This window comes from Seriola dumerili, unplaced genomic scaffold (assembly GCF_002260705.1).
Source record: "Seriola dumerili isolate Sdu_G_001 unplaced genomic scaffold, Sdu_1.0 BDQW01000449.1, whole genome shotgun sequence".
Taxonomy (NCBI): domain Eukaryota; kingdom Metazoa; phylum Chordata; class Actinopteri; order Carangiformes; family Carangidae; genus Seriola; species Seriola dumerili.
In genome coordinates, this window is record NW_019174704.1 from 5,118,822 (window position 1) to 5,146,480 (window position 27,659).

Here is a 27,659-nt window from a genome sequence, read left to right on the forward strand (position 1 = left end):
CGCGCGCAATCAAAACGAACCTGCCTAGTTATATTATGAATGTTACACATGTTTGAGCCGAGGCCCATAGGCTCTCATCTTCAGGCGTACCGAAATTTCGAGAATACCGAAACATGGCGCGCAGTGCGTGCGTGGGGGCAACCCCGTCTCAGCGTCCATCTGATGGCAGCATCAGGCAGTCCCGTGAAACATTTGCGTGGGAGTTCCCTTCACCGCCATGTCGGGATAGTGCACATCTCTCTCTCTTTCTCTCTCTCTCTCGCTCTCTCTATCCCTCTCGCCCTCTCTCTTTCTCCATGCACCCTCCCCCACATTAACAGCTTAGCACAGCAGCACAGCAGCAGCAGCAGCAGCTCCTACACAGCATCCAGCATCCATCCCTGCCTGGGGAGCAGCAGTCCTACCCGGCGCAGCACCGACGCACGGAGGGGGCGCATCATCTAAGTGATGCCACAGCATCAGTCGCATTTCGACAACAAATACTGAGAGTAGATCCTAAAGGAGGAAGAGAAAACGCTTCAGCCTCGCAGACAGCAAACTGCCCATGAAGATGTCTAACGCTGACATCGTCTTAAACGCCACCGATCGGATGGTGAAATGTAAGTTAGCCTACATTTTCCGGTTGGTTATGGCTGTAGATATTACATAACATCTCAAGTGTTTTGCTCCTTGCGGTTATGCAGAACATGGCCTTTATGTTCATGTCGTGCATTCATGGTGTAGATGCGGCCATCAAGTTGTGTTCATGGTGATGGTAGTGTGCTGCTGGGGCTTTGATGTTGATAAACAGTCCGGTTTTCCTTGCTGCACAGCCCCCCGCGATGAACGGACATACAGCTTAGAATCAGTAGCGGCATATGTATTTTGAAATTGTGCTGATTTATATATGTTTTAATGTTATCTGTCACGATTCGACTGTATCTTGGCTTTTTTTTCGGGTAGACAAGAGGGGAGAGAAAGAAAAACAGCTGAATTGCCGAGCTTGTGATAAAAGCTGGGGCAGTGATGCAGCAGGATTTCACAGGCTCTGACAGGGCCAGTGGAAGAAGAAGAAGAAGAAGAAGAAGAGGGCATGAAATTGGCATTTAATGGAGAATATTTTACTAGAAGTGAGTCATGTTTATAATTTCATTAGAAAAGGTCTAAGTCCTGAATCCCAAAAGCCACATCAGTAGATGTGAAGGAGGCAGCTCTGTCAGAGAATCACTGAGGATACAACTTGGATCAATGGAAGATGATGAAGTGCCCACAGTTGTGCCATAACTCATTTAGCCCTGCTCCTCGTGACCATGGATCAGCTTCACAGTCAGAACTGTGCATGAATAAATTCACATTTAGTATATTATTGTAATGGCCGAGCAATTCAGTCAGCATTAACAACTTTGGCCTTTCGGGTACAGAGCTGTAGAAACACAGCGTAATCTCCACTGTGAGATACACTTAATGTATGTGACAATGACTGCAGGCACAACAAATGTATGTATAAGCTGTTACAACTGAACAAGCTTTATTTAACAATTATGGACCCTCAAGAAAGGAACTTTATCGTCAGAAAGTCAGCCAAGTTCTTCCTGCGGGGCCATAACTCATTTTTAGTGGAGCACTTCATCAATGTGACGGACACAGGACATCTGAATAGTTTCCTCTCATAAACTGATATTGATACTGATATTGTATACTTTACATCCTAAATTCTGGAAATGATCTATTTTATCATATTGTCATGACATATTTCATTATATGTGCCCTGTTAGCAGATGACACAACTAGCACATTTTACCCAAACAATGCATCTAACTGCTGCTCTGGTGGTCTAAGATCATGTAGTTTTTGGTTGTTGTATTTTTGAGCGAGAATTCCCAGCCAAGATAAAACTATTGTGGTTATTTCTGTAGCAAATCCTTTCTGACATCCATGTATTTAAAAATATGTCAAACAAAAGGTTTATATCAGCAAACACAGCACAGCCAAGAATTCTGACTCAGTTTTTTGCTTTTGTAACATGGTCATGTAACATTTAAGATCTTTGTGCAGATTTTGAAACACTCAAAGCATTTTTCTCTGGTTGAGAAAAATGATTTGCATGTGTTTCATTTCTGCTATAGCCTCAGGATATGTAATTTAGAAACCTTGCTAAATAGCTTTGTCTATGACTTTAAATCTCCATTGGTCTTTTTTGACCATTGAAAACGGATCATCATTTAACCAAACCCTCATTTGTCGTGTTGATCAGATGCTGTTATTGTTGTATAAACTCTTATTTATGCTAGAAAAGTCACATTAAGTCACACACTTACTCTTGTATTCCACTTTCTTTTTGTCCAGATCCCCAAAAAGTGAAACAAAAAGTGATGCAAGGAACTAAATCACGTACCCCACATAGCCGTCAGGTGATCAAAGGGAGCTATCAAGACAGTGGTGATTTTGATGAGTTGAGATTGGCATTTCTTTCAACCATTGTGCGTGGCGTACTGAGTAGGCTACTGATACCAAGCTACTCCAAGTTATTTTTATCATACATAGGTACAAGTTTCTCTCCAGCTGTCTTTTCTCTTACATGCTTTAACCTGACAGAACATATCTAAAGAGATACAATAACTGCTGGTCTGTGCAGTTTGTTTTCCACAGCACTGTCACCACTGTGCTGTGGGCATCAAGAGGCATATTCAGGTCAGTTATTTCAGGGATGAGGCCTTAACTACACCTGTGAAGTATCTTATAGCACCATAGAAAATAATGTTCTTCATGTTACTGACTTAAAGAATATTTGCACTGATTTCACAGACTGTCACTGTCAGTGTATTCTGAAAGGGATGCAGTATGTAAAACTGTAACAGTTTTATCCATTGTTTGAGGTTTTAAAAACAGTTTTCTTAAATAAATGATTATGCAACAATATGAGAAGAGTTGCACTGAGACATAATATGTCAGCTTTAAACTCAGCAGGCTTTGGGACAGGCTAAAATATTTACTCCAGCTTTCAGTAGTAAACATGCAAATTGGATTCAAACACACTTATGTCGACATTATTAATTTATGAACGTTACGATGAAGCAGTAGCTGCGTTTGGCACAATAGATCAGCTTTTATCTACATGTTTAACATTAGTCACATAACCCCTTCAAGTATGACTTAAAGCAGATCACAGCAGGTGGAGCTATTGAGGGTGGGTGACAAAAAAGCAGCAACACTCTCATGATATTATGTTCAAAGCTTGACACCTTGATCTGTAAATGAGAGCCCTTACAAATGCACACTGTCTTGTTAGTCCAACCCATAGACTGTATATAAAAAGGACCAACCAAATGAAGTTATCCAGCATTTCCTAACTGGACCCAAGGCTGTTCATAAACGACACAATACACACACTTTATATTTTTTCAAGCCTGCAGAATGGAGAAACCGTTGGAAAATGTGTTGTAGCATAGAAGACATTACGGTCATACTTCATACTGAGACTGAGGTGTGCCATCTGAAGATTTGATGTGTCTACTGAGCTTTTCCAACAGCATCTACTGTATGCGAACCTCAAATGCAAACTGCAGTTTTCTGTGGCGGCACTGGCTGTACTCCAACAGTCAGCTGCTGCTGCTGTTGCCCGGCAACATACAGTATTTCATAGTTCAACTCTGCTCGGGTGCTGAGCAGAAGTCAGTTTTTCATCTCTCCACCATACATCTATATCAGTGTGCTTGTATATCTGCGCCTACTTATGTGTGTGTTGGTGAAATGCGTTGTTTAAGATAATTTCTTAAGTATCTCAGTTGCTTTTTTGCATTTCTTTGTTATTACTGATCTAAATCCTCTGTTGCTCTGTTCTGCCTTAAAAAACTAAGTGTAATGTCCGTTTCAAAACATCTACATGTGGCTCCATTTCTCTTAATTTACTGTTAAAGTGTTGCCAGCAAAAAGAGTATTGTGTGCGGAAAAGTTTGATTTGGGTTTCTGCCTCATATTTAGCCACCTTTTTATATAAATGTAATGTAAATTACTGCATATACACCAATCTCATTTCATTTCAAAACAGATCATAGGCCCGTTAGATATACTACAGTACCTTTTGGTAATTAGCAAAAGCCTTCCAGTTCCAGTTGTAGCTCATTGGCTCATTCACTTTGTCTGAATTCCAACAAAAAAAACTTCACAAACTGTTTTTTTTGTTTTGTTGTTTTTTTGGAATTGAGAGAAAGTGAAAAATTGACTTCTGCTCAGCACCCAAGCAGAATTGAACTATGAAATACTATATGTTACCAGGCAACAGCAGCAGCATTAACATAAACAGTACAGGGACAGTCTGAATGCATGATGATACAACGTTGCGATGCGATCATGCATTCAGACTGTCACTGTACTATTTATGTTAATGCCAAAAATCAAAGAAAAAGCATTGCAAATTCATCAGTGCAGAATATCATTAACTAAACTAAAACTTGAGAAAACTTGAGCGGTGACTGTGCTGAGTTTGTACTAGCTGGTAAAGTGTCAAAGCACACATCGCTGTCACAGATACACACTGCACACTGTGAAAAATGGTAGTCCCATTAAAATACAATCGTTGGGGCTTGCCTCATTATCCCAGGAGCAGCGACTTTGAGATTTCTCTATTCAAGCATTCATTATTAAACAGCATGTTGATCATGTTCAGTTTAAGCCTGAGCTTTGAGACTCTTCCTTTGTCTTCTCTTCATTTGGCACTGCTGAGTGGCCCTGTTTGCTATTCGCTGCACAAATCTGGCAAGCATAGCCATACCCCTACTGCTTGTCTTATCTGTACATATGCGAGTGTGTGTTTGTGCCTAGCCTTTCTAATGAATTTTGCAACTGGACTTCATCTGACTTATTTTTCTTTTCATCTGAATTATTTACAGCTCTGACACTTAGAAAGAATTTTTTGTGTTAAGCCAGATGATCTGTAGATTAATGTGAGTACATGGGCCCTGAAAGCTTGTAGTCACAGCACACAGAGATCAGCATCAGCACCAGAGTTCAGATCTAATGAATAACCTTTACTGCCACCGATGTAATGATCTGCAGTTGGATTTCTCACTTGCACATGCAGTCTGTTGGGTAGGTGACTGGTGCATTTTAATGGCCACAGGCTTTAGCAATCCAGGGAGAGTGCTGGGCGAATAGAGTGCTTAGATGTTAGCTGAGTTTTGTCCAGCTCTCAGAAAATACTTAACAAGTAACCACACATCTGTACTGGAATAACTCTTATTAAATTACATTTTTTGGTTTGTCAATCTATTCCAGTTACTGATCTTCCCTGCTAGCGTTTACATACATTCATCCTATAGCTAACAATATTAGCAGGGATAAAAGTGGCTTTTATTTTCTGTGTTTTGCACTATTAAATAAATTATGAAACATTCAGCATAATCTATATAGAGAATTTACTGCCACTAGATATCATATTATATCACCAGCATGTAACCCACCAAAACAAATGCTTCGTTGGCCACATCTCCGGCCTCCGTCCCCCATAACCTCCTGCCCTTTCACATTCTCAGTCAGGAAGGTGTTATGAAGCCCAGTGAAAGCAGCAACTAAACACACAACAAGAACCACAAATGAATAAGGTGAACATGTATACCAGAGAGCCAACAAAAAACAATCTAGTAACAGTAGCTAACGTTATCATGCCTAATGTAGCTGGTCACTAAGGACAACAGACATGTAACATTATGTAACAATCAAGTTACTTATAAATGGAGGAGAAGAAAAGCCTGTTCCGAGTCTAGATGGAGCCTTTTAGTTGCTGTAGGGTTCTCCACACGTAGAGCCAGACCTTCTTCTTTCTTCTGTGGAGGAAATTCGGAAAGGTGGCTTTCACCTGAACTGCTCAGTACTGCACTGTGCCATCTCACCTGTAGGTGGTCATTGTGTCTTTATAAACATAGGGAGGGCCAACTGTTTAACAGGAGGGACTCACATGCACTAACATGCACACATGCTGCCAGACCAGATGCCAAAACAAAGAACAGAGAAACTCATTGCAACAATACACAGGGGTGTGACTTCTGCTCAGGACACCATTACTCCATCACATCTTTACATAGGCTAGAAAATAGTTTTTCGCTGCTATATTATAATTTAAAACGTCTTTACAGAACCCTTAAAGTAAGGCCTATATTGTGTTTAATTGTTTGCTTTACAAATTGACATATGGTACAAATATAAACATCTTTGAAGAATAATGGTGTCTGACATACTGTAATAATTTAAGATAATTCTATGTCCTGTTTAATCTAAATCTGCCTTTCATACTACATTGTATCTCTCAAGCAAAGCCATGTTTATAAAGATGGTTTTCATGCCAAAGATGCACATACTGTAAACAAAGATGGATACAGCAGCAGCACATTACTGCCTCTAGGCAAAACATGGATGGGGTTTTCAAAAATAGGATTTCTGCATGAATTCCTTGATGATAAGTTGTTTGTGTCATTCCTTGAATGCTGTTTGCCGTTATTCTCTCACCACAGTGGCAAAAACAATGAAGAATTGTGTTCTTGATGCCATTAACAGCAGCCATAGTTACTCTGCCTAAATGCCACCATGTGCCTGTGCTTTGTCCTCAGCTGTCCCCTTCCCCCTGAGCCACCGCCTTACAATGAAGGAAGTGTTTGACTGCGAAGGGAAACCTCGCGTGGATCTCCTGAAGGCCCACCTCACCAAGGAAGGCCGCGTCGAGGAAGCTGTGGCACTTCGAATCATCAACGAGGGAGCAGCTATTCTGCGTCAGGAGAAAACTATACTGGACATCGAGGCACCAGTCACAGGTATTAAACCAGTTTGAGACATTTACCTGGCGTGTGTTCTGCTTCACTTGGCTGCAGGATGCCATACCTGGAAAATGTAATGATTCAGCATTCCGGTTAAAAGTATTTCACATGGTCAGATGTGATATGACATAGGGCTTGAACTAGAGATGCTCATTCTTACTACTGCTACCTACGTTTTCAGTTTACAGATGTTTTCGCTTGAGTAGTTGTGTTCTACAGTATGCAAAACTGACATACATTGAATTTTTTTTTTTTTTTTATGCGACACATCTAAAGATAACTTATTTCACACTCAGATAATACTAATGCAGCCCAATAAAACAGCTTTTCAATATATCTTTGGCTACACTCATGAAGGTTATAATGTTTTGTTTTTATTGAACTTGTTTTAGAGAGGTGTTGTAGTGGTCATTTTGAAGGCTGTAATTTATGGTGCTGTTGAATTGCATTGTAATATACTGAGAGGCGTTTCTCATATTTTCTCAACACATTTAAATCAGTGAATGATAATACTGTTTGTTTGATTTGGCATATTTGCCATTATTGGACAGCTGATAGTTGAGATAAGTTGGAGAAGGGTATAATACGCAACAAAAGTCCCCAGCCAGAATCAAAGTGGGACAGCGTGTTGAAATTATATGTGTCTTGGCAGACCACTCTGCCACGCAGCATTGTCTTACTGTTTGATGAAACTCTGGTAGTTTACCATGTATGCTAAATGTTATCTGTCCAAGTTTATTTGAATTTAATTTAATTTAAAGGTGTAGAACAAAACATTAAAAAATGAATAAATAACTGAGTGTGTTATGAAGTGAGCATGATACCTTCAAATGCATGTATTCTGTGTAAGAAGGTGAGATTGACCTCTTAAGTTAACTGCTCCATCTTTTGTTATCGTCTTAGGCCAAATGTTTCTGTGTTAGCATTATTAAAACTTAATGAAGTCCACAGACATTAACAACTACCTGGTGAAGAAAGTTGAACATTTAGCAGCTTAAGACCCAGATAATTTCACAAATCTTGGTGATGACTTTCATGTAACAAGGTGTGATAATAAAAAAAAAATCATGTAAGTCACCATCTTAGTTTAAAATGATAACATGCTAACATACGCTATAGCGCTAGGCAAAGTAGTTTTTGGTATTTAATCAAAAACCACAGTATTGGACAACTTAAAATTTTGACCTGATAGTGGCACTAGCTGAAAAGAGGATCGTCAAAGTTTTTATAGTAATATTTCTGTGGAGAAAGAGTCGAGAAAAGAAGAAGACAGTGGAAAAAGATTTATAAAATGTAACAGAGAGAATGTGGGCTGACAATGCAACTGTTTGTACCTGTAGAACAAAAATAAAGAAGGCACCTGACCGGAGCATGAGCGAAGATGAAACACAGATGAGAGGAATAAATATCAGTTCTTACATCTGGAAACTGTCACTTTCATGTAGAATCATCATTATCTTGTCATATAAGTGAAATGGCCAAGAAACACCGAATCTCTCAGAAGAGCGTGACAAGCATATATGTTCTTTCTTAATATTCTTAACAATATGAAGAAATATCAGTTTTGACATTATGAGTGACATCTTTTGTGTTGCAGAGATATCTACTGAAGTTAACATGCTAACCAGCTAGCCCTGGTCATTCCTGTCTCCACTTTGTACTCCAAGAAGCGATGTAGTGTCCAGGCTCATAAGCCTGTGTTGCAGCCTCAATCTCTCGTGGCTCGTCCGCTACTCCTGCCACCACTACATCTTCCCTGTCTCTCTGACTGGGAAAATTGGGTGCGAAATCGTCGTCAATCAATCAATCAATAACTTAAGAAAACAAAATCAGTTACATAATCAGATTGCAAAGTAATCCTATGTGGAAAACATAATTGAGGGATTAATATGAGAGAGGTAGACACCCCAACTTTCCCCCTATTTGTTTGGACTATGAATTCAACAGTAAGGAGCTTTACAATCTGTACAGCATACGACACCCTCTTTAGACCCTCGAATTGGATAAGGCCTCCACGCCCATCTTTGTATTCTTTGATGAATTCTTGAAATACCCATAAATCCTTTGCACAGTGAACATTTGATATTGGTACATTGCAAACCTACACGCTTATGTTCTGTTTACTTCACCATGTTGTTTAGCTTCACCTAAAACTGTGTGACATTAAATATACATGTAATTATGCTTTTAATTAGCATCCATTGGCCTAATTTTCTTGAAAGCAACTACAGTGTTTGGCTGAAACAAAGGTGACAAATGGATGAAATGCACATTGACTTGAGGAGAGGTCTCAGGCTCCTCATCCTGACTGCCATCAAGAAAATGGAGGCTTTAAGTATTAAACATGAAATATGGATGATGAAGTGAGCGTTGTGTACAGGAATTTGTGAGTGTGGTCTGTTGTATATCTTTGTGAGCTTGAGTTGTGTTTGAACGTCTCTGCAGCTGCCTGTGTGTGTGCGGGCATGCGTGTGTGTTAGATTCATATATTATGAGGCATTTATGCACTTGTGAATCTTTACTTGCATTGATTTGTTCTACGGGTGTTTGTGTATGTACGTGTGTGTGTGTGTGTGTGTGTGTGTGCGTGTGTGTGTGTGTGTATGTGCGCATGTATGTGTTTGATTGCTTTAGTCACACAAGCAGTCTCCCACTCACATTGCTCTAAGCTTTGAGTGGGCGAAGGCCACTGTGGAGCTGATAGGGGAGACAGAAAAGAGAGAGGAGATGGAGGATAATAAGGAGAGAAGGAGACAGAGCAAGATGATAATGAAAAATTGAAGGCAGCGAGGAAATGAGATGTAGGTTTGCACTTCAGAGCCGTAGTGTTCACTACGAAAAAGTATGTATCTCTCTGGGCGCTTAAGCTTTTTCTTCCTCTTAAGGTGAGACCTTTCAGCCAAAGACCATAGAGATACTCAATATGATGACGACCTTAGAAAAATTATATGATTATGTTCTCAAATCAAAGTGCTCAAAATACTTTGGGTGTTATTTAGTGATTTTAATACAAGTGATATGGTTGAATAAATATTCATGATGCAGTAGTATACATATGCAGGAATATTATTTTTATAACCACCATAAGCCACCTTTGCTGCTCTGCTGCCTGTTTTAGGTGAAGTCCATCTTGTTTCTACTTGACACAACATATTGTCATTTGAGAAAAGCCAAAGAAGCTTTTTTTCATAAGTGACAATCTTGAAAATTGACTGTGCTGTGTTTTCTACTGAAAGACTTGTAGTGTGTTGAGGGAGGGTCAGCTTGTTGCATACAATAATCCAGAGTTATAATGAAGAGATGAGTGAGTGCAAATAGCTGTAACAGACCTAAACTACAGCATCCAATATGCTCCATTTTTCTGTAGCTATATAGTTATTTGTGACTGTGTTGGTTATATAACATCTCATTTCATTGTACATTATACTTCATTATTAATGATAACTCATTGTAAGTTTACTGCTGTGATATCTGAGCAGTAGCAACAGCAATCATTACAATAAAGGCAATTTATCACCTTTATCAAATACAAATGACATGGAAACTGTTGAGATACAGATCTCACATTTCCACTCAGTTGCACTGCCTGAGTGTATAAAGCGAACCTGTTAGCAGAAAAAGAAGATACACACCTCTGATACAAGTTGCATTACTCTATACTGCCATGAGATCCTACTCTATACTGCCATGAGATCCTAATATAATAATAATATTCTCTTCATATCTTAAAAACTTCAGAACCAGTAAATAAAAGAATCTTTTACTGATGGATGATATCTAGCTTCATGATAACACATCTACAACAGTATCCATTTATTTTTGAGTGGGTATTCGGAAGCAACCCACTCATCCCTGTACCCATAGTGAGGCGACTGTAATTGTTTCACTGAATGGACTATGCCAAAGTGACCAAATAATAACACAGACATGAGCTGAGCATGAGGAGAGTGTATTTTTATGTCCCATCACATGCAAAAAAAAAAAAAAAGATAGATGTGCAACACAAAGAGGCAAAGACAAAGGTATTCAGTGAGATTCTCTGACTCTGTAACGTTTGCTGTCCTTTGGTTGTTTTCCAGTGTGTGGGGACATCCATGGGCAATTCTTTGATCTTATGAAGCTGTTTGAAGTGGGAGGATCCCCAGCCACAACGCGTTACCTGTTCCTTGGGGACTACGTTGACCGTGGCTACTTCAGTATTGAGGTGAAACTATCAGAATATCATTAAGCATGTTGTGGGGGAAACAAACGGTTATACTGATTTCTGCAGCGTCTTGCATGGACTAACACTTTGTTTATGTGTTTGCTGTTGACAGTGTGTTTTATACCTTTGGTCGCTGAAAATCCTCTATCCAAAGACACTATTTTTACTTCGTGGAAATCATGAATGTAGACATTTGACAGAATATTTCACCTTCAAACAAGAATGTGAGTACCTCTCAGTGTTTAACATATTGTTTCTCTCTCTCTCTCTCTCTCTTTCTCTCTCTCTCTCTCTCTCTCTCTCTCTCTGCCTTGCTAATGTCATGTGTAGCTTGGGGGACTTTTGGTAGAGATTTCATGTAATGTACCTGTGTGTGCGGACTGTCAAGTTAATTCTGTATGATTGCACAAAAAAGGGATGGAATTTAAAAAAATAAATAATCTGTGAACAATTTAAACTTTAGAAACTTTAGATGGCAAAGCACGTGCATACGCCATATACAGAACATGCACACAAATGCACATGTATACACAAGGTAAAAAATACACAAACTGAGACCATGACAGAAAAATAAATTAACTCATTATCTTGTTGTTACTGCTAATAAATGGCGTTGTTATAGATAGTATCTCACCTCTAGACTTCCTTTTGAATTGGATCTTTTAATATTTGATTTGTGCATATTTCAAATGTTTCACAGGACTCACCGGAATAAACCAAAATATCATATTCATTTAATGTGCAAATTAACTTGTCCTAAGAAACTTTCTTATACTGTCATGTTGCAACACTGATGCAGCTGATTACATCTCTGTCCCCTGTCAGGTAAAATCAAGTACTCGGAGCAGGTGTATGACTCATGTATGGATGCGTTTGACTGCCTTCCCCTGGCTGCACTCATGAACCAACAGTTTCTGTGTGTCCACGGTGGACTCTCACCTGAAATACACACCTTAGATGACATTAAAAAGGTAGTAAACCACCGCCTCAGCGCTACCAGCTCTCACTGTACATCGGTTGTGTACGTTTGTGCCTATGAGTTTTTCTAACCTACATCCTGGTTTGTTTGTGTTAAGTTGGATCGGTTCAAGGAGCCACCAGCTTTCGGGCCCATGTGTGACCTGCTGTGGTCTGATCCTCTGGAAGATTTTGGCAATGAGAAAACCCAGGAATATTTCAGCCACAACACAGTGCGAGGGTGCTCCTACTTCTACAGGTGAGCTTTGTTCACCAGTGGCTCCAGGGCTCTGGACCTTCTGTATTATTAGAACTTGAACACTTGGATTAAGGCTAAACGATATGCAAAAAATCATATTGCGAATATTGCAATTGCGATATGCAATTGCAGTTTGAAAGGTAATAATTTTCACTTTAAAAAAATATTTAAAAAAATGTAAAATTGATGATGTGGTATTTTTGGGGTTTCGTACCAAACAGACATGTTCCTTTACATCCAGAGAATAGGATTTGTAGGCCGGGGCATGTCTGTAGCACCACAACGCTTATGGTGCTAACAATGCACCATAATGTTGTGACACATTTTACCTTCATCAAAATAATTGCAGCTCCTGCAATTTGGATATTGCACTTGGCCAAATTGTGATTTCGATTACAATGCATTTAATTGTGCAGCCTTGACTTGGATATTTGAGAAAATACCTACATGGCTTTGAAATCCAAGTTTTCTAAAGGATAAAGTGGCGTCTTGCTCTCACCCTACATTATTAGTGCTGAGAGATCTTATTTCATCCTTCGAGAGAATTGCTGGTGTACAGGGGGAAATTTGACTGTTGCGCAGAAACTCCCAGAACTCTTAATATCAAAAATAGATGGTAAGATTATAAATTATTAATAGATATCAAACATTTATTGCTACTTGAGCAAAACCAAAAAGAACCAAACAAACAATAGATGCACACTTAACACTGAATAATGGGAATAACATGGGCAGCAGACTGTGATTAAGGAGACAATGAATGAATAGTTAGAGATATCCTTAAAGCTTATAGATAGTGTCTGTGTCTGTGAGTAAAAGGGTCATATCGCCTTGGGGTTAACAACTGTTTTTCACAAGAGGTTGTCTTTTTGACTTACAGAACAGATTGTTACAGACAAAGGATTAGCTGGGTGAACCTGGAGTCAAATAAAAATAGAGGCAGAGAGAGGACGGAATAAAACATAAAACATAATAGCGAGGCAAATTGGGAATGGGTGTGTTATGCAACTGTTCAACCTCCGTGACGAAGTATGTAAAAGAAGGAGGAGTGAGCACTGTCCTAATATTGCTGTGAGGAGGAAGAGAGCAGTGGAAGTAGGTGGTGGTGAGGAGAGGAGATTAGGTGGCAACTGTGGTGAGAGTTTTCTTAATGAAGGTTCAGAACAGTAAGGACCCCTGTGTGGGAGCTGCAGTTCTGCTCAAATCACAAGAAGGGAAGTCAGGAAGATTTATTCCTCTACCGAACAGGAAATGACATTCTGGACAGTGTGTGCTGGATAATTGCAGTTCAGATTCACATTATAAGCCAACTGCAAGTCTTATTTCACTGTATTTGCACGCACATGGTCAAGTGTCATTTGCTTCAAATGGTATCAGATGAAATAGTTCCACTGAAGCGTTACGTGCAGAAGTTTCTGCTTCGCAATTTATTTCCACAACGACAAGATCACCTTGTAACTTTGAGATCATCCTGACAGTTTTGCACATTTTAGTCTGTGCACTTCCACTGTGCACACTGTCCGCATTACTGCTGGTCTTTTTCCAAAGCATGGCAGGTTTTTAGATTTTCGAATAAGTTTTTGTTTTATTTATTATTTCTTTATTCATTATATTTTTTGTGCTTCTAGCTACTTAAAGCTTTTATATTTTATCAAAATTATATTATTTATTTGCAAAGCTCCAGCTCAAGCCAGGACCATTTGAAAACTTCTAGTTGATGAGATCAAGACCATTTAAACATCTGAGATAATTTTACAAGTTTGTAGTATATAAAAGTCAATTTTATTACCACCCTCAGATGAACTGAAATTTTTTTTGAAACATATCAATCTGAAAACATAAAGCATATGATTCTTTGGAAAATGGTCATTAGTATTTCAAAGTACTTTGTTAAAAACAAGCGAAACCACACCCGACACATGATTGACACTGATGTAATGTATATGGTAGAGTTTACCAGCACCCATGGAGAGTGAGTATCTGATACAGAATCTAGAAGGGCACTCAGAGAGCGCAGACTTCTGCCGAGGCCACTATCAGACAACATACACCAGTGTGGGGTGCTCCGGTGGTTCACCTGGTAGAGCATGATTAAGGCTCAGTCCTACCTGCAACGGAACAGGAGTTTGAATCTGACTCTGGGCCCTTTGTCTCATGTCATCCCCTCGCTCTCTCTCTCTCTCTCTCTCCCTGACTTTCCTGTCTCTCTCTCTCTCAATGTGGCTGTCAATAAAGGCAGAAAATGCCCAAAAGAACACCTAAAAAAGAAAAACATACACCATACTTCATGGGTTCTTCCCTGGCCTATGCCACATCCCTCCACCAAGTTCGGTGCAAATTGGTTCAGTACTTTTTTGCATAATTTTGCTGACAAATAAACAGACACAAGTGAACACATAGCGTCATTGGTGAAGGGGTAAAAAAAAGAAGCAGGTGAAGGGTCTTAACTAGTGCTAAATGGTCACCGATAAGACACCGACTATTCACAGTGAGAGAGGAGTTTAGTGAGGATTATTCTGTAGATGTGTGGAGGTTGGTGCTATAATAGTCATCTATCTCCCCATGGCTTTGTTCTGCCTTCACTCTCAAACTTACCTCTCCATCATTATGACTCTTGCCAACTATACAGTATGTATGCAGCACAGAGAACCACAGTCTCCAGGGGGATTTCTGGAAAATGCAGGGAAATCTGAAATAGAAGTAGATATAGCAGGTTGAAAAAAAGGGGGGTACATTAAAATTCAACAACTAATTTGAATTTAAGCTACATTTTGACAGTGACTGATTGCTGTAATACATGAACTGACACTGGTGTATTGGGCAGCGTTATTTGACTCCCTTAACGTGTGTCCCGTAAAATCAATCCTGAGCATTTTTCACAAGTAGCCATACAATATACAATTTTGGGTAAAAATGACTAAATGGATGCATTGTCCCTCAAGTCAGAATATGACATTTTCATGGCCTTGCTTCTGATGAAATGATGAAATTACTTCCCATAAAAGAAAATCCTAAACAAATTCTCCAATATTCAGTTTTGTATAAAGCTTTTATATATAATATATAATATTTATGCGGAGGCACAGCACAACAGCAGTCTTATTCATTTCAATGATGTAAAGTACTAGTAGTAGTACTATTGTATTAAGTCATTGCATTGAGTCTATTGTCACATAACACCGGCTACACTACATGATAAGTTCTGTTACTTTTTGTTCTTCACATTGTCTGTACTGTATTATTACAATATCATAGCACCAGCTAACCGGGTCTGATTTCATGTGCAGAGATTGTATTTAGAAAAATGTGATTCTGCTCACTGATCAGGAATGTGTTTATCAACATGAGTTTTTACTACGCAGTATACTGGGGGAAATTCATATGATGACCACCAGTCCGACAGATGGATTTTCTAAGAGGAAAGGGGAAAAAAAAAAACCTCTCAGTTTCACACTCACAGCACTTCCATCTCTCTCTGTCTCTTTCACTCATACTCACTTGTCAGATTTCTCGCGCTCTCTCTCTGTCACTCACAGGCTCACCGACACATAATTGTGTGTTTTCACAAAGGGGAGAGAAGGAATGTGAGCCGCAGGCAAGCAATGTGTGTGTACTGCATTCCCTCGCACTAATCAATAGATACCCTTGGAACGGACAAAAAATAAATTAGTACATAGCATGCGTTTGGATCTTTCTTTCTATGTTATTACCTGACATTCGTGCCAGTACTGTGCACACACGATTGTGAGAGAAAAATCAGGCTACTGCTTTGCAGCTATGAAAAACATAATCTTTAATTAGAAGTTAGAAGTGAATTGTAGATGTGGTTTTAATAGAGACAGTTATATAACATTTTGAGACCAGCGTTTAGAGTGCACTGTCAGTCATAGTGGAAAGAGTTGCAGCATATTCGTGTTAGTGTGTAAGACAGCTATTCCTGCCATTTATATATTGGCCACCAAGGGAATGGTAGCCATGTGACCTAGATATATGAGGATGGCACAGTTTCGCCAGGTGCACAGGGCACAACAGTCTCATTGTTTTTCTTCCGGCACAAACCTTTGAGCACTTAAATATTTTAAACACTTCTGAAAGTTTGATGGGTCCATAGATGGCAGTGACTGTAAGGAAGTGCTGGAAGAGAGGATTGTTGCTGGGTAGGTTATACTGTGTGTGCCTGTAGGTTTTGATTATTTATCAGCAAAAAAAAAAAAAAAAAACCTTTCAGCTTCTCATGAGGGAGTTTTTCTTTAGTTTATCACTGTAAATTAAATATCTTGGGTCTGAAACTGTTCCAATCTGAAGACGTTACCTCAGGCTCTGGGAAATTGTGATTGATATTTGCACTTTGCTCTGACATTTTATCAACTAAAAGCGTAATGGATGATTTAAAAAAAAACAAACAATCGGATGATTAATTGATACCAAAAATAATTATTAGTTACAGTCCTAGAAGTGACATTATTATTGTGCTAATAGATTACTGGTTGTATCTCCATTTTTCACTGTGTCACTGTGTCTTTGGAATTGGATTGCACAGTGTGGAGTCTGAATTTGATAATACAGCGAATATGGATAATTGCAAACAGTAATTAGCAGATTGGGGCTAAAGGAAAATTTTTCCATCTCTAAATCCCTGCACAGCAACTTCCTAAGGAGCAAACTATCACAATAACAAATTAAAATGTGTCCCGTTGAATTCATTTAAGTGAACACTGGCATGGGAAAAGCTTGCACCGACAAATTCTGGGGCGTAGCGGTGAAGTCAGGGACGTGTCTGATTTACATTGGGTTGCTTTTGGCTAGTGCTTTCACGCAGTGCATCTGCAAGTGTTGTCTTCATTACTGCACTATTTTGGCAGCCATTGGTGGACATATATCATGCTTTGTTCATTCAGCAATTATCAGCAGAGATATCCCGATATCATTTTCTCCCAATACTGATTCCAATACCAACCCTGAATGCAATATAATCTTTCTTTTATAATCTAGTGTCAGTCAAAGCAAAAATAGATCTAGGAGTGAATTACATTTCCTACACTAGTTGTACTAACACTAATGTCACCCCTTGAAATTAAAGCCTTGCATACTGAACACTCTGCCTTTTTACTGGAGGGACTTTCCAGTAACTTAACATGTTGCCAAATTGCTGACATTTTGCTAACAGCTAACATAACACTATTTACATATTTACTTTCTCTTCTTCATCGCTTTAAAACAGTAGTAGCCAGTGGCTGCACAGTGCAACTTCCTGTATAGGCTACTGCCATTTTCCCTGGTTGTGAAACTGTTAAGTTTTTTAATAAATTATGTGGTATCGGATCGGTGCATAGATTCGCATACTCGCTGATACTTTTAGGCAGTATCAGAGGTATTTACAATACTAGTATCAGTATTGGAAAAACTCTATTTATCAGTCATTACAGGAGAAATTACTTACGATAGTTAGGATACTTAGCTTAAATATCAATCAAGCAAACTTTTGAAAATGACATAATTTTTGGTAATCATGACTGATGGATCTAAAGATATTATTTGTCACGTATCTGTTTGGAATAAAGCAGCTGGAAGAAACTGAGGACTTTTCAAATATCCTGACCCCTTAGGTGAGAGACAGAATGAGGAGGTATTGACTTGAGGGCATTAATCGTTCCATTTTAAAAGAGCTAATCAAACTGTATATAATCCATTTTTTATATCCCAGGAGACTCTGTTTGAAGGGATGATTCTGTTTCAGAATGACATAACACAGCCTTCTAGGCATTACATAACACTTGTGGTTAGAGCTGCCGAATGGTAAGCTACATTCACACTGCAGCTGGAAGTGTCCCAATTCTGATCGTCTGTCCCTCCTGTGTGACACAGGTCTCATGTTTGCTGTGCACTTCATTTTTTTCTTTGGAAACAAATCCTGGTGCTAAGTCGGCTCTTCATCTGATCCATGGCTGTGCAACTCTAGTCTGAAGTGTCACATAGGAAGTCATGTGGTCATCTTACCCCATGGGCCAACTCATTGTCCATCTGGACAGAAAAACATGGAGAACTACTTAGGCATGCAGCCAGTGGAGAGATATCAATATCACAATTTTGATTAGTCTTCTGGAAATGATTCAGTTATAAGCAGCGAGAGAGAAGGTTGTATTACAATTAAATCAGTGTTTGAAGCAAGTAGGTGATATCAGTGGCTTTAGTAACAGAATATCAGATATTGCTCATTTGCACATACAGTTTTTTTTGTTTTTTTTAATGGTGCCCCAACAGGTATTTTTATTAGTCACTTTGGAGAATGAATCTTAACAGCTAGATGTCAGATTTGACATACAAAAATCATTAAATTGTTCACAGTTTACCTGTTTGTACTCACATATGAGGGCTGTAACTGTCAAAAATCACAATCACAATAAAAGATGATTTCACCAACATAGGGTGAAATATGTTTTCATTGTTTTTTATTTTTAAATTAAGTAGTAGTATTCATATTTCACCATTACACACATGAATGGCATGAAAGAACTATGATGTGTAAACCAATCAACAACAGAAAAAGAGGTTAAATCACTACAAGAAATTAATTCAAAAAATACTATATAGAAATGCAGTTACTGGACATAGAGGTAGAAGTGCAACAGACAAAGAAACTCCACGTCTAGCCTGAAGTTGTATAACTCAGGCAGCAGCAGTGCAAAAAAGTTAGACAAACAAATGTATTCCCCCCCAAAATGTTTGCAGCATGTAGCAGATCAAATGAATAGGTGGAGCACTGACTGCTTAAATAGACCTCCTTATTGCAAAGGGTGCACTGGATATACAGTATATACCAAGCAGCTACATTGTACCACGTGTGAGTGTAGCAGCGCCACCCAGTCGTCCGCCTTATCTAGCTCACAGGCTTCACTCCCTCTCAGGCACATTTCCTGTCAGGTTAGAGCCAGGGGGCAGGAAGCTCTGACTGCCGCTTACTGGGTTAGTTTGTTTTTTACTGCAACAGGTAGCTGTTGGGTTGGTTTTCCACAGCCTTGCATCATCCCCAGCAAGGCTTTCATAAATGCATTTATGAGTGATAGATCTTTGTCGTCTCATTTTCTAGTGAGTGAAAAATGAAAATTAGTAACTTTGCAGCTTAAATGTGGTTCTGCTGTGTGATGGAAAAATATTTTTTTAAATTTGTTTTAGAGATATGGTAAGACCCTGTTCTTAATTGAATTGATTTGTACTCAAACTCTGTTGCTAGCGCTGCTCTTTTATTTTTACTGTACTATTTTTCTACAACCAGTTTCTGTTTACTCTTTTCCAGTTATCCAGCTGTATGTGAGTTCCTACAGAGCAATAACCTATTATCAATCATTCGAGCGCATGAAGCACAAGATGCCGGGTATGTTATCACTACAACACACATGAGAGGACACACAGATACACAGATACATATTTACATATATAAAGAACAAGCGTTTGTCTTTTTTCTGTCTTTGCCTCCACCTGAATGCCTTAAAGCTACCGGATGTACCGTAAAAGTCAGACCACCGGATTCCCATCCCTCATTACCATCTTCTCAGCACCAAACTACCTGGATGTTTACAACAACAAAGGTCAGAAAATCTCTTTGTTCATCTTAAACCCGTCTTTGTTTCAGTTTGCAGATTCATTTGCAGTTCTGTCATTTGTCTCTATTTGCATCTGTATCATATACTTTGCAGAATTGCAGAAATGGGCCCGAGTGCTATTAAGCTCTCCTGTTGAAAAAAGAAAATTAAAAATAAATAACTGCTCCTTGGTTAGAGTCTATGAAAAACAAAAATATCCAATCAGCTTGTTGTTGAACAAACAGACACATAATGGAGTTGGACTGAAGGGACCTTTTGCATTTTAGAACCCACAAAAATCATCTGATAAAATGACGACCATGTTCTCCTCTGACTAATCTATCAAAATGGTTTTTCACAGCACAAACTGGAATGTATGGGTTTATGTAACTGCATTTAGCTGCGAGCAGGCATAAGAATGCAACAGGGAGCCCTCGTTTGTTTGTGTTCTCAGATCTGTGTCTTGGTTGCCATGGGCTATGGGAGATGGGGAGCGTGGGAGGGACTGTCGGCATCGCTGACTATCTCCATGTGGCTTTATCCCCCTTGATGTAACAGTGTCAGCAATCCCTGGCCTCAGCTGGGCCATCTAGTGGTTGAACATCTCATTTTCTGCTCTGTTCTCATGCTGCATGTACACATGAGGCTGTCTGTAAAATTATTAAAATGGGCAACATCACCAAACATAAAAATATTTGTATGAAACATCGTTGTGCATATGGCTGCGGCAGTGTATGTGAATAGATCTTGCTCAGTGCACACTATAAAACAACATGACAGTTTATTTATTGCGCATTTTGCCATTGCTCTACATGTTTTTTTATTATGCAAGTATAGATCTGGGTTCCTTTCCATTGAGCAAATATCATAAACATCATCAGATTCTATTAAACATTTCTTACAATAGCATAATAATGATAATATGTAGCAGGCTAACTGAAATCGTACCTGCTTTGGACATTCTGTGTGTGGATGTAGCTGCAACAGAGGCGTATAAAAGTTAAATGGCACTAAGTAATACCAATTCATTTCAAAAGAGAAAAATGCTCCAAATCACATCATTTGATCCAAAAATAACACAGAATATTTTTTACTATGTCGTTGCAGTTAAGGTATGTGATGTTTGTTTTCACTTCAACATGCTCATCACAAGTGCTACAGCAGTTCTTCAGTTATTATGTTTTGATAAGCCCTGGATATTAATGAGTGGTTGCGCACAACATGCCAACAAAGGGCTGATGCTTTGCAACACTTTGTCTCATATAATAGTGTAATATATATAAGCAGTATGCCTATGCATATATACAGTACATCAATACATGTACTTGTCAGTGTTCTCTTTATCTTAAAAGATTACATTATTCATCTCAATGTCTTTGTATACTTTGTGATGCGTTCATGCTCACGTTGGCTCTCTAGAGTTTAATCCTTGTCTTTATCAGATACAGCTGTGGGATCTCAGTGTTTGGATCACTAAATCTAGACTGACGTACTAGCATTACTCAACATTAGATTATTATGCTTAAGAAACTGTGTGTAATCTAAACAAAAAGCATGCAATAAGTCTACATCACCAGGCTATAAAACACTGCGACATTGTTACTCCACTGTCTCACCATCTGCTTACCCAACAGCTGCTGTGCTGAAGTACGAAAACAATGTCATGAACATCCGACAGTTCAACTGCTCTCCTCATCCCTACTGGCTGCCCAACTTCATGGATGTCTTCACCTGGTCTCTGCCATTTGTTGGAGAGAAAGGTATTTTACGTTTTTCCAGAACAAAGAGTTGTGATATGACGTCTCTGGTGTTTTTAGTACGACACCACGTCCTCATCTGTTACCTCTCTGGCTTATTGCTGAGTGACTTTACCTCTTTCCTACTCTCCATTTCTTCCCCAGTCACAGAAATGCTGGTGAATGTGCTGAGCATCTGCTCTGATGATGAACTCATGAATGATGAAGATGAGATCTTTGATGGTGAGAGGTCTTGTAAATAACAATTTAATAATTGATTATTTATTTTTATCATCGGTGCATCACGAGTTCAGTTCAGACTGCATAATCTAAACTAGGTCTTTCATGAAATGAGATCTGCACGCTTCGGCTGTTCACATCTGAACTGTTCACACTAAGGATTTAGGGCTTCATTTGCTTGTGCCAAATTAGATTGAAAGTTTGGCATCTTTTTTTTTACCTAGAGGCATGGTAGAAAATCAGCAATTAAAATGTTATCTTTTTAATTCACAAAGGCAGCACCTTTAAATGCTGGCTGAATGTAGTGTTGTTACAATGCATGCAGTAAAATGCCACTTGATTTTGCCATGTTAATTACATAAAACTAAAACAGTAGCTTATAATCCATCAGGAAAATAAGAATTTGTGTTTTATTGCATTACAAAACACAACAAAACAATGTTTATTGCATCAGACGTGCCAATGAAAAAAGTCTCTGATTCACTAGATACGGGCTGAGTCACATGAATAGAATGACACACATCTAATGCATTACAGTGGTCCATAACAACAGTATATATTGTAGTATATAGGATTATTATCACTGTATCCTAATCATCAACAAACACATACAATTATTATTCAAGATTATTTCATGCATCATAGAGTCCAACAAATCGTTTCTCATGCATAACATGGGCTTTATAATGACAGCATCTATTGTACCAGAGAAGAATGTAATGACAGTATGTCTAAATATGTCTTTGCAGCCAATGCAGCTGCAGCACGCAAGGAGGTGATCAAAAACAAGATCCGCGCTATTGGGAAAATGGCCAAAATGTTCTCAGTTCTCAGGTAGACTTGAGCACGGCATGAGTGTATATTTTCAAATTTCGTAACAGTATCATTTTCTTTTTCTGTGCGTACACGTGTGTGCGTAGAGTGAGCGGGTGTCATGTCTGCACACGCTGTATGTGTACACTGTGTTGTCAGAGTGGCCGACATGAAGTTTTTGTTCCCAGTTTGATCGGGGTTCAGCAGTTTTCTGACCTGTTTGCGTGTCTCTGTGTTTCCTGCAGAGAGGAGAGCGAAAATGTGTTGACGCTTAAGGGCCTGACGCCCACTGGCATGCTGCCGAGTGGGGTTCTCTCTGGAGGCAGACAGACACTGCAGAGCGGTGAGTACAAGGCTCAGCATAAGCCTTTTCTCTATCATTTACTCCATCTTTTTTTGTTACATTTCTTCGGTTCTACCTTCCTCTTTTTCTTTCTCTTTCCCCTCCGCTGCCTTTAATGTAGAGTAGCCAGCGAGCTTTGTCTCTAAGCCTCTTTATCAATGCTCTAATCACGTGTGGGCTATGGATGAAGAACCTAATGTCACTCACAGACTTGACCAAAACTCTTTTTCAATATGCCTGTCTGCAGTAACACATTTACAGCTGTCACATAATTTGATGTAACACCTGCATCGCAATGTTTATGAGAACTTGTTGCTGCTGCTCTATCATAGATCTCATCACACACTCTCTCACACCACTGTGGCCCTACACCCCTTACCAATTTGTTAAAGCTCAAGTGTTAGCAAGCAATTGGAGATAGACAGAACAACATGGGAATCCAATTAGAGTCAGATTTCCCACTTCCTCAAGTCTATTGTTCGCTCACTTTGTAGTTGTTGCTTGGTCTACCAACTTTGAGAAAAATGTCTGCCTCTCTTTAGCTAGATGTTGTATCTTCTTCACCAGCCCCTCCTTCACCCCAGCACTGCACCACTTGACATGAAGTGCATCCAGCTAAACGCTTCAAAGAGCTGTAGAGTTCAGCTGTGTTGATTCACAGTGAGACTGGCAGCACAAGCGCCCACAAACAGCCATCTGATTCAGTGTTTAAATCAAAAAAGTATTTTCAAACCAGGGTTCAACTTGTGCACACGTGGTATCCGTGACTGCGTGTCACTGCTGGTGTGCTGAGAGCAATGACAGCAAGGACGCCATTTAGCTGGCAGAAATGATTTTATTCTGATGTGAAATCGTTTTTAAAATATCTGACATTTCTGTCCTCTTACCTCTCACCATAATCTTACAGTCTCAGTCCTACATTCCTTCCACCTCAATATCTTTGTCGCTCTCTTTCTCTCTGTAAGGATCTGTCTTTGCCATTATTCATATGAATTTCACAACCCCATATTGACATTAATTCTCTCAATATTAATGCATGGCGCTCCTCTGAGTTTGGCTATATTGCCAGTGAACATGTATATCTCATCCGGCCTAACACGAGCCGCATTTTCGCCGGGGCTGCATTATACATTTGCATGGCTTTATCAGGAGTAACCTGCTCCCCTCCTCCCCCCCTCAGCCACCATTGAAGCCATTGAAGCCATCGAGACGCATGATGAGGACGGAGAAGGTAAACCTGTGTTCCCCCTCCCACCCATCTGAAAGATATCACCAGGGTTTCCTGCCACCGACAAGTCCATGCATACAACAAGCTCACACAATAATAACTCCCATCACAGCAACATTTCATAGGACAGTTTGATGCTGGTATAGCTGGCACTTTACTTTGCAGTCCTACTGATGAAAACAGAAATCCAACTAAATGACTGGATTATTGTAAATTTTAGAGGGAGGGGATCTTTTTGGAACTGAAAGATATTTTATACCATGGACTGAAAAGGAGACAATTGGTTGGGCCACCTTATGTACAGTGAGGCTTTTTAAGGAGTTCTTCTAATGGGTGCCTGAGTGGTGAAGAGGAAAAACAACTTCTAGTCGACAGTATTTTCTGGGTGAGGGATCATGATCTTGACGGTGTTTGTTCAGGGCACATGTGCTGATGGGGGAGGGAACAGAGAAGACAACATGAATTGTTGGAGACTTCGTGCACTCCTATTCCTTGCTGAGAGAAGTCTCAGGTTCTTCCGTGTGTATAGCTCCACTCCTAACATAGAGAAGCTTAGCGCCAACAACGACAGTGGCACGCATTTGGAATTGGCCTTCACAAACTGACAGGAAAAAAAAAAAAGAAGCAAAAATAACACAGGAATAGCTTTTAAAGTCATAAAGGCATGTTCATAATAAACTAAAACGCTGCAAAGTCAAGTGCTGCTTAAACATGCATGACTAAAATACTTCATTGTTTTGGGTTTGGCTTGTAAATGGCCTCCATCTGGTTCTAAAAAGTGTTGCATGCACAAGAACAAGAAACAGACCAGAGCATCAACATGAAATATGCATCTTGAAGCCTCAGGTCCTCGTGATGTGTCTTAAGTAATCATTGCTCACTAACCAAGAAGCTTCACTATGAGACAGCAATTTACAGCACCAGCACAAATATCTTATTTGAAATAACTAGCAGGATGAAAAATATGATGGGTGAATGATGAGGGTTTTTTCCACAATGAGGATTGAAGTTGAAGTTGATCTTGATCAAGTTTTAGTTGGCTCCATTTTTGCAAATGTGTCTGGATATTTGGGAAAGATTTTAATATAAACCCTTCAAGTTACAACGATATAGGACTTTGTTCCTTATTTTGATGTATTTTCTGTTGAAAGGATGGATACTGGGGTGTGACAAGGGTGAGGGATTTCTTAAAAAAAAAAACAAACAAAAAAAAGGATATCAGTGGAGATGGGGGCAGTTGTACTTTCAATTTTCAGGCCATTTCTACACACGTCAACCTGAACCTCCTGTAGGAAAGTAAGGAGTAAGGAGTTTATACTAAAAACTAAAAAAGCTGCTTTTATTTTAATACTTGTGCCATTTGCATTCAAAGACTATTACGACTCACTTTTTTGGCTTTTTTATATTGTTTGTTTGTGGCGACGAGCATGACAGCGGGTGTACCACGAATCTTTGAAACGTCTAATTGTGGCAGCTGCTTCTTTGTCACTAAAGTCAACTGCATAACTGAATAGCATATGCTGGTAGTATGTGACCTTGTGCAATTCAAAACAAAAAACAAAAAACATTTTAAAGTGTCATACAATACATTTAATACACATATCGCTCATTGATAAAGGCTCCTTTGTTCCTAATTAAGTCTGACCCATTGAACGTGCGTCTTTGTTGGTTATAACGTCTCGGAAATCCCAGCAGCATTTGATATTTTGAGGGAAATACACAACATGAGATATTAGGATGATCATGAGATTGTGCCATTACACAGCAAGTCTGATCCCCTAATATGTGTTTTCCCTTTTCAGCTATCCGTGGGTTCTCCCCTCAGCACAAGATCACCAGCTTTGAGGAGGCTAAGGGCCTAGACCGCATCAACGAGCGCATGCCACCTCGCAAGGACGGGGTGAACCATGTGGGTCACTCCATGGGAAAGATGAATATGTCAGAGGCGAACGGCACGGATGACAACAGCAACGTCCAGTGATGTGTTGGCCTGAGCCTCAGAACTGTGCCGCTGTTGCGCTGTGCAGCAAGACATTGCCAAATCTGGAATTCAGGCCTCAGAACATAGAAATCAAACAGGCCCACAGACGGAACATGAAATCTGCAGCAAATCTAAAACGGGCAAAAAAGGTCATTTTTTTCATGACAGTGTCATCGCACGGTTGGGGGGTGGGGGGGGTTGGGGGTGGGGGATCACAGCAGAGGGCAGGGATAAAGTGAGACCAGTGGGCTGCAGCTTGACAGGAAAAGTGTGATTGAAAGTCTCTGCCTGCTGTTCCCTTTCTCAGTTCAATTACAGACTGAATTGTTGGGGGCTGTGTTGTTCTGAGCACTGACAAATGTCTGCTCCTTCATCACAGGGCCTGACAGAAGACATAATTGCAGTATCCATGCCACACAAATCATTTTACTATTTTATAAAGTGTTTATTATGAATCACTCACAAATTCACTTCTGAGGAAAATAATCTTGTTTACCTACATGTTTTGCTAGTATTAACATGTCACACCACTTTGTGAGAAAGAAAGCAAAAAGAAAGAAAGCAAACTGTATACCTCTTAAAACTTGCAGTGCAATCTTACCAGTGGACTTAAATTTATTGATTTACCTTGTTGTAAGATGCCATCATCCTGCGAGGGAAAGAGGACTGGGTGCTCACAGCTCTGCCCTAACCACCAAAGCCACTGCAGTCTGAGATCATACTCCATCTCTCCAGTACCACTCCTTTCCTCACCTCCTTTGTTATCAGTCATCTCCTAGCAAGAATTAACTTGGAGGGGATGAGGGAAGAAAAGGGAGGGGATGAAAAGAGCACTTGGAGAATTTGGATCCACTGCGTCACAGATTAAACACCAAGATTTAACATCTGAAAATTTTCCCCCAAAAGGAACACACTATCCCATATAAAGATACAACTTCATCACTGTCTCTAGGTGAATCTCAAAGGGTTATATTTTTATCCTGACCACCCTAAGAGTTATTTTCTTCCTCTCTGCTAATTGTTTGAGCATTTCACATCAGAGAAGCATGGCATTTGATCAAGCTATACCTCACACGTCCAAAAATCATGCAATTCACTTTCTGGAAAGCATACACTTGAGCATCATCCAACAGAAGGAGGCTTTGGATCGTGATTTTCTCATCCCTCCTTCATTGCTATGACTGGCAACAAAGCAGCATTAATGCCTGTTTCTGGACAACAGAGGAAAAGAGAAGAAGTGATTTTGAACTCTGGGACATCCTCTGCTGTCACACACTACCTGATTATTTCTCACCTGCTTGTTGCTAAAGAGAAAGTAAAAGAATATGTGCAGTCACTCAAGTATACATTAGCGCCCTTTGAGTTTTGCACTTTTTGCTGTGCTGCAAATTCAATGAGATTTCATGCCTAAGAGCTACACAAAGTACTATATCAGAGTAAGAAGGAAATTCTACAAATTTGTCAATGCATAAACTTGCAATATCATTTTGTTTAAAGAGTATTTAACAACCACAAATCATTGTGTCGTTTGGA

At 39.5% G+C, this 27,659-nt stretch overlaps 1 protein-coding gene across 2 annotated transcripts; it reads left to right on the plus strand.

The window, feature by feature from the left end:
• Positions 1–334: 334 nt before the first annotated feature.
• LOC111234460 (serine/threonine-protein phosphatase 2B catalytic subunit alpha isoform-like) lies at positions 335–26,298 on the plus strand. 2 transcript variants are annotated; one of them, XM_022762569.1, is made up of 14 exons: positions 335–599; positions 6,582–6,782; positions 10,865–10,989; positions 11,102–11,213; positions 11,815–11,960; positions 12,066–12,205; positions 19,500–19,577; positions 19,697–19,791; positions 21,420–21,545; positions 21,687–21,764; positions 22,511–22,595; positions 22,820–22,917; positions 24,098–24,148; positions 25,948–26,298. In XM_022762569.1, exons 1-14 carry the CDS (start codon positions 545–547, stop codon positions 26,124–26,126), a joined length of 1,569 nt encoding a protein of 522 aa, XP_022618290.1. In that variant the 5' UTR covers positions 335–544; the 3' UTR covers positions 26,127–26,298. The 2 variants fall into 2 exon arrangements, with proteins under 2 accessions (XP_022618290.1, XP_022618291.1); XM_022762570.1 differs by lacking the exon at positions 24,098–24,148.
• Positions 26,299–27,659: the final 1,361 nt, after the last annotated feature.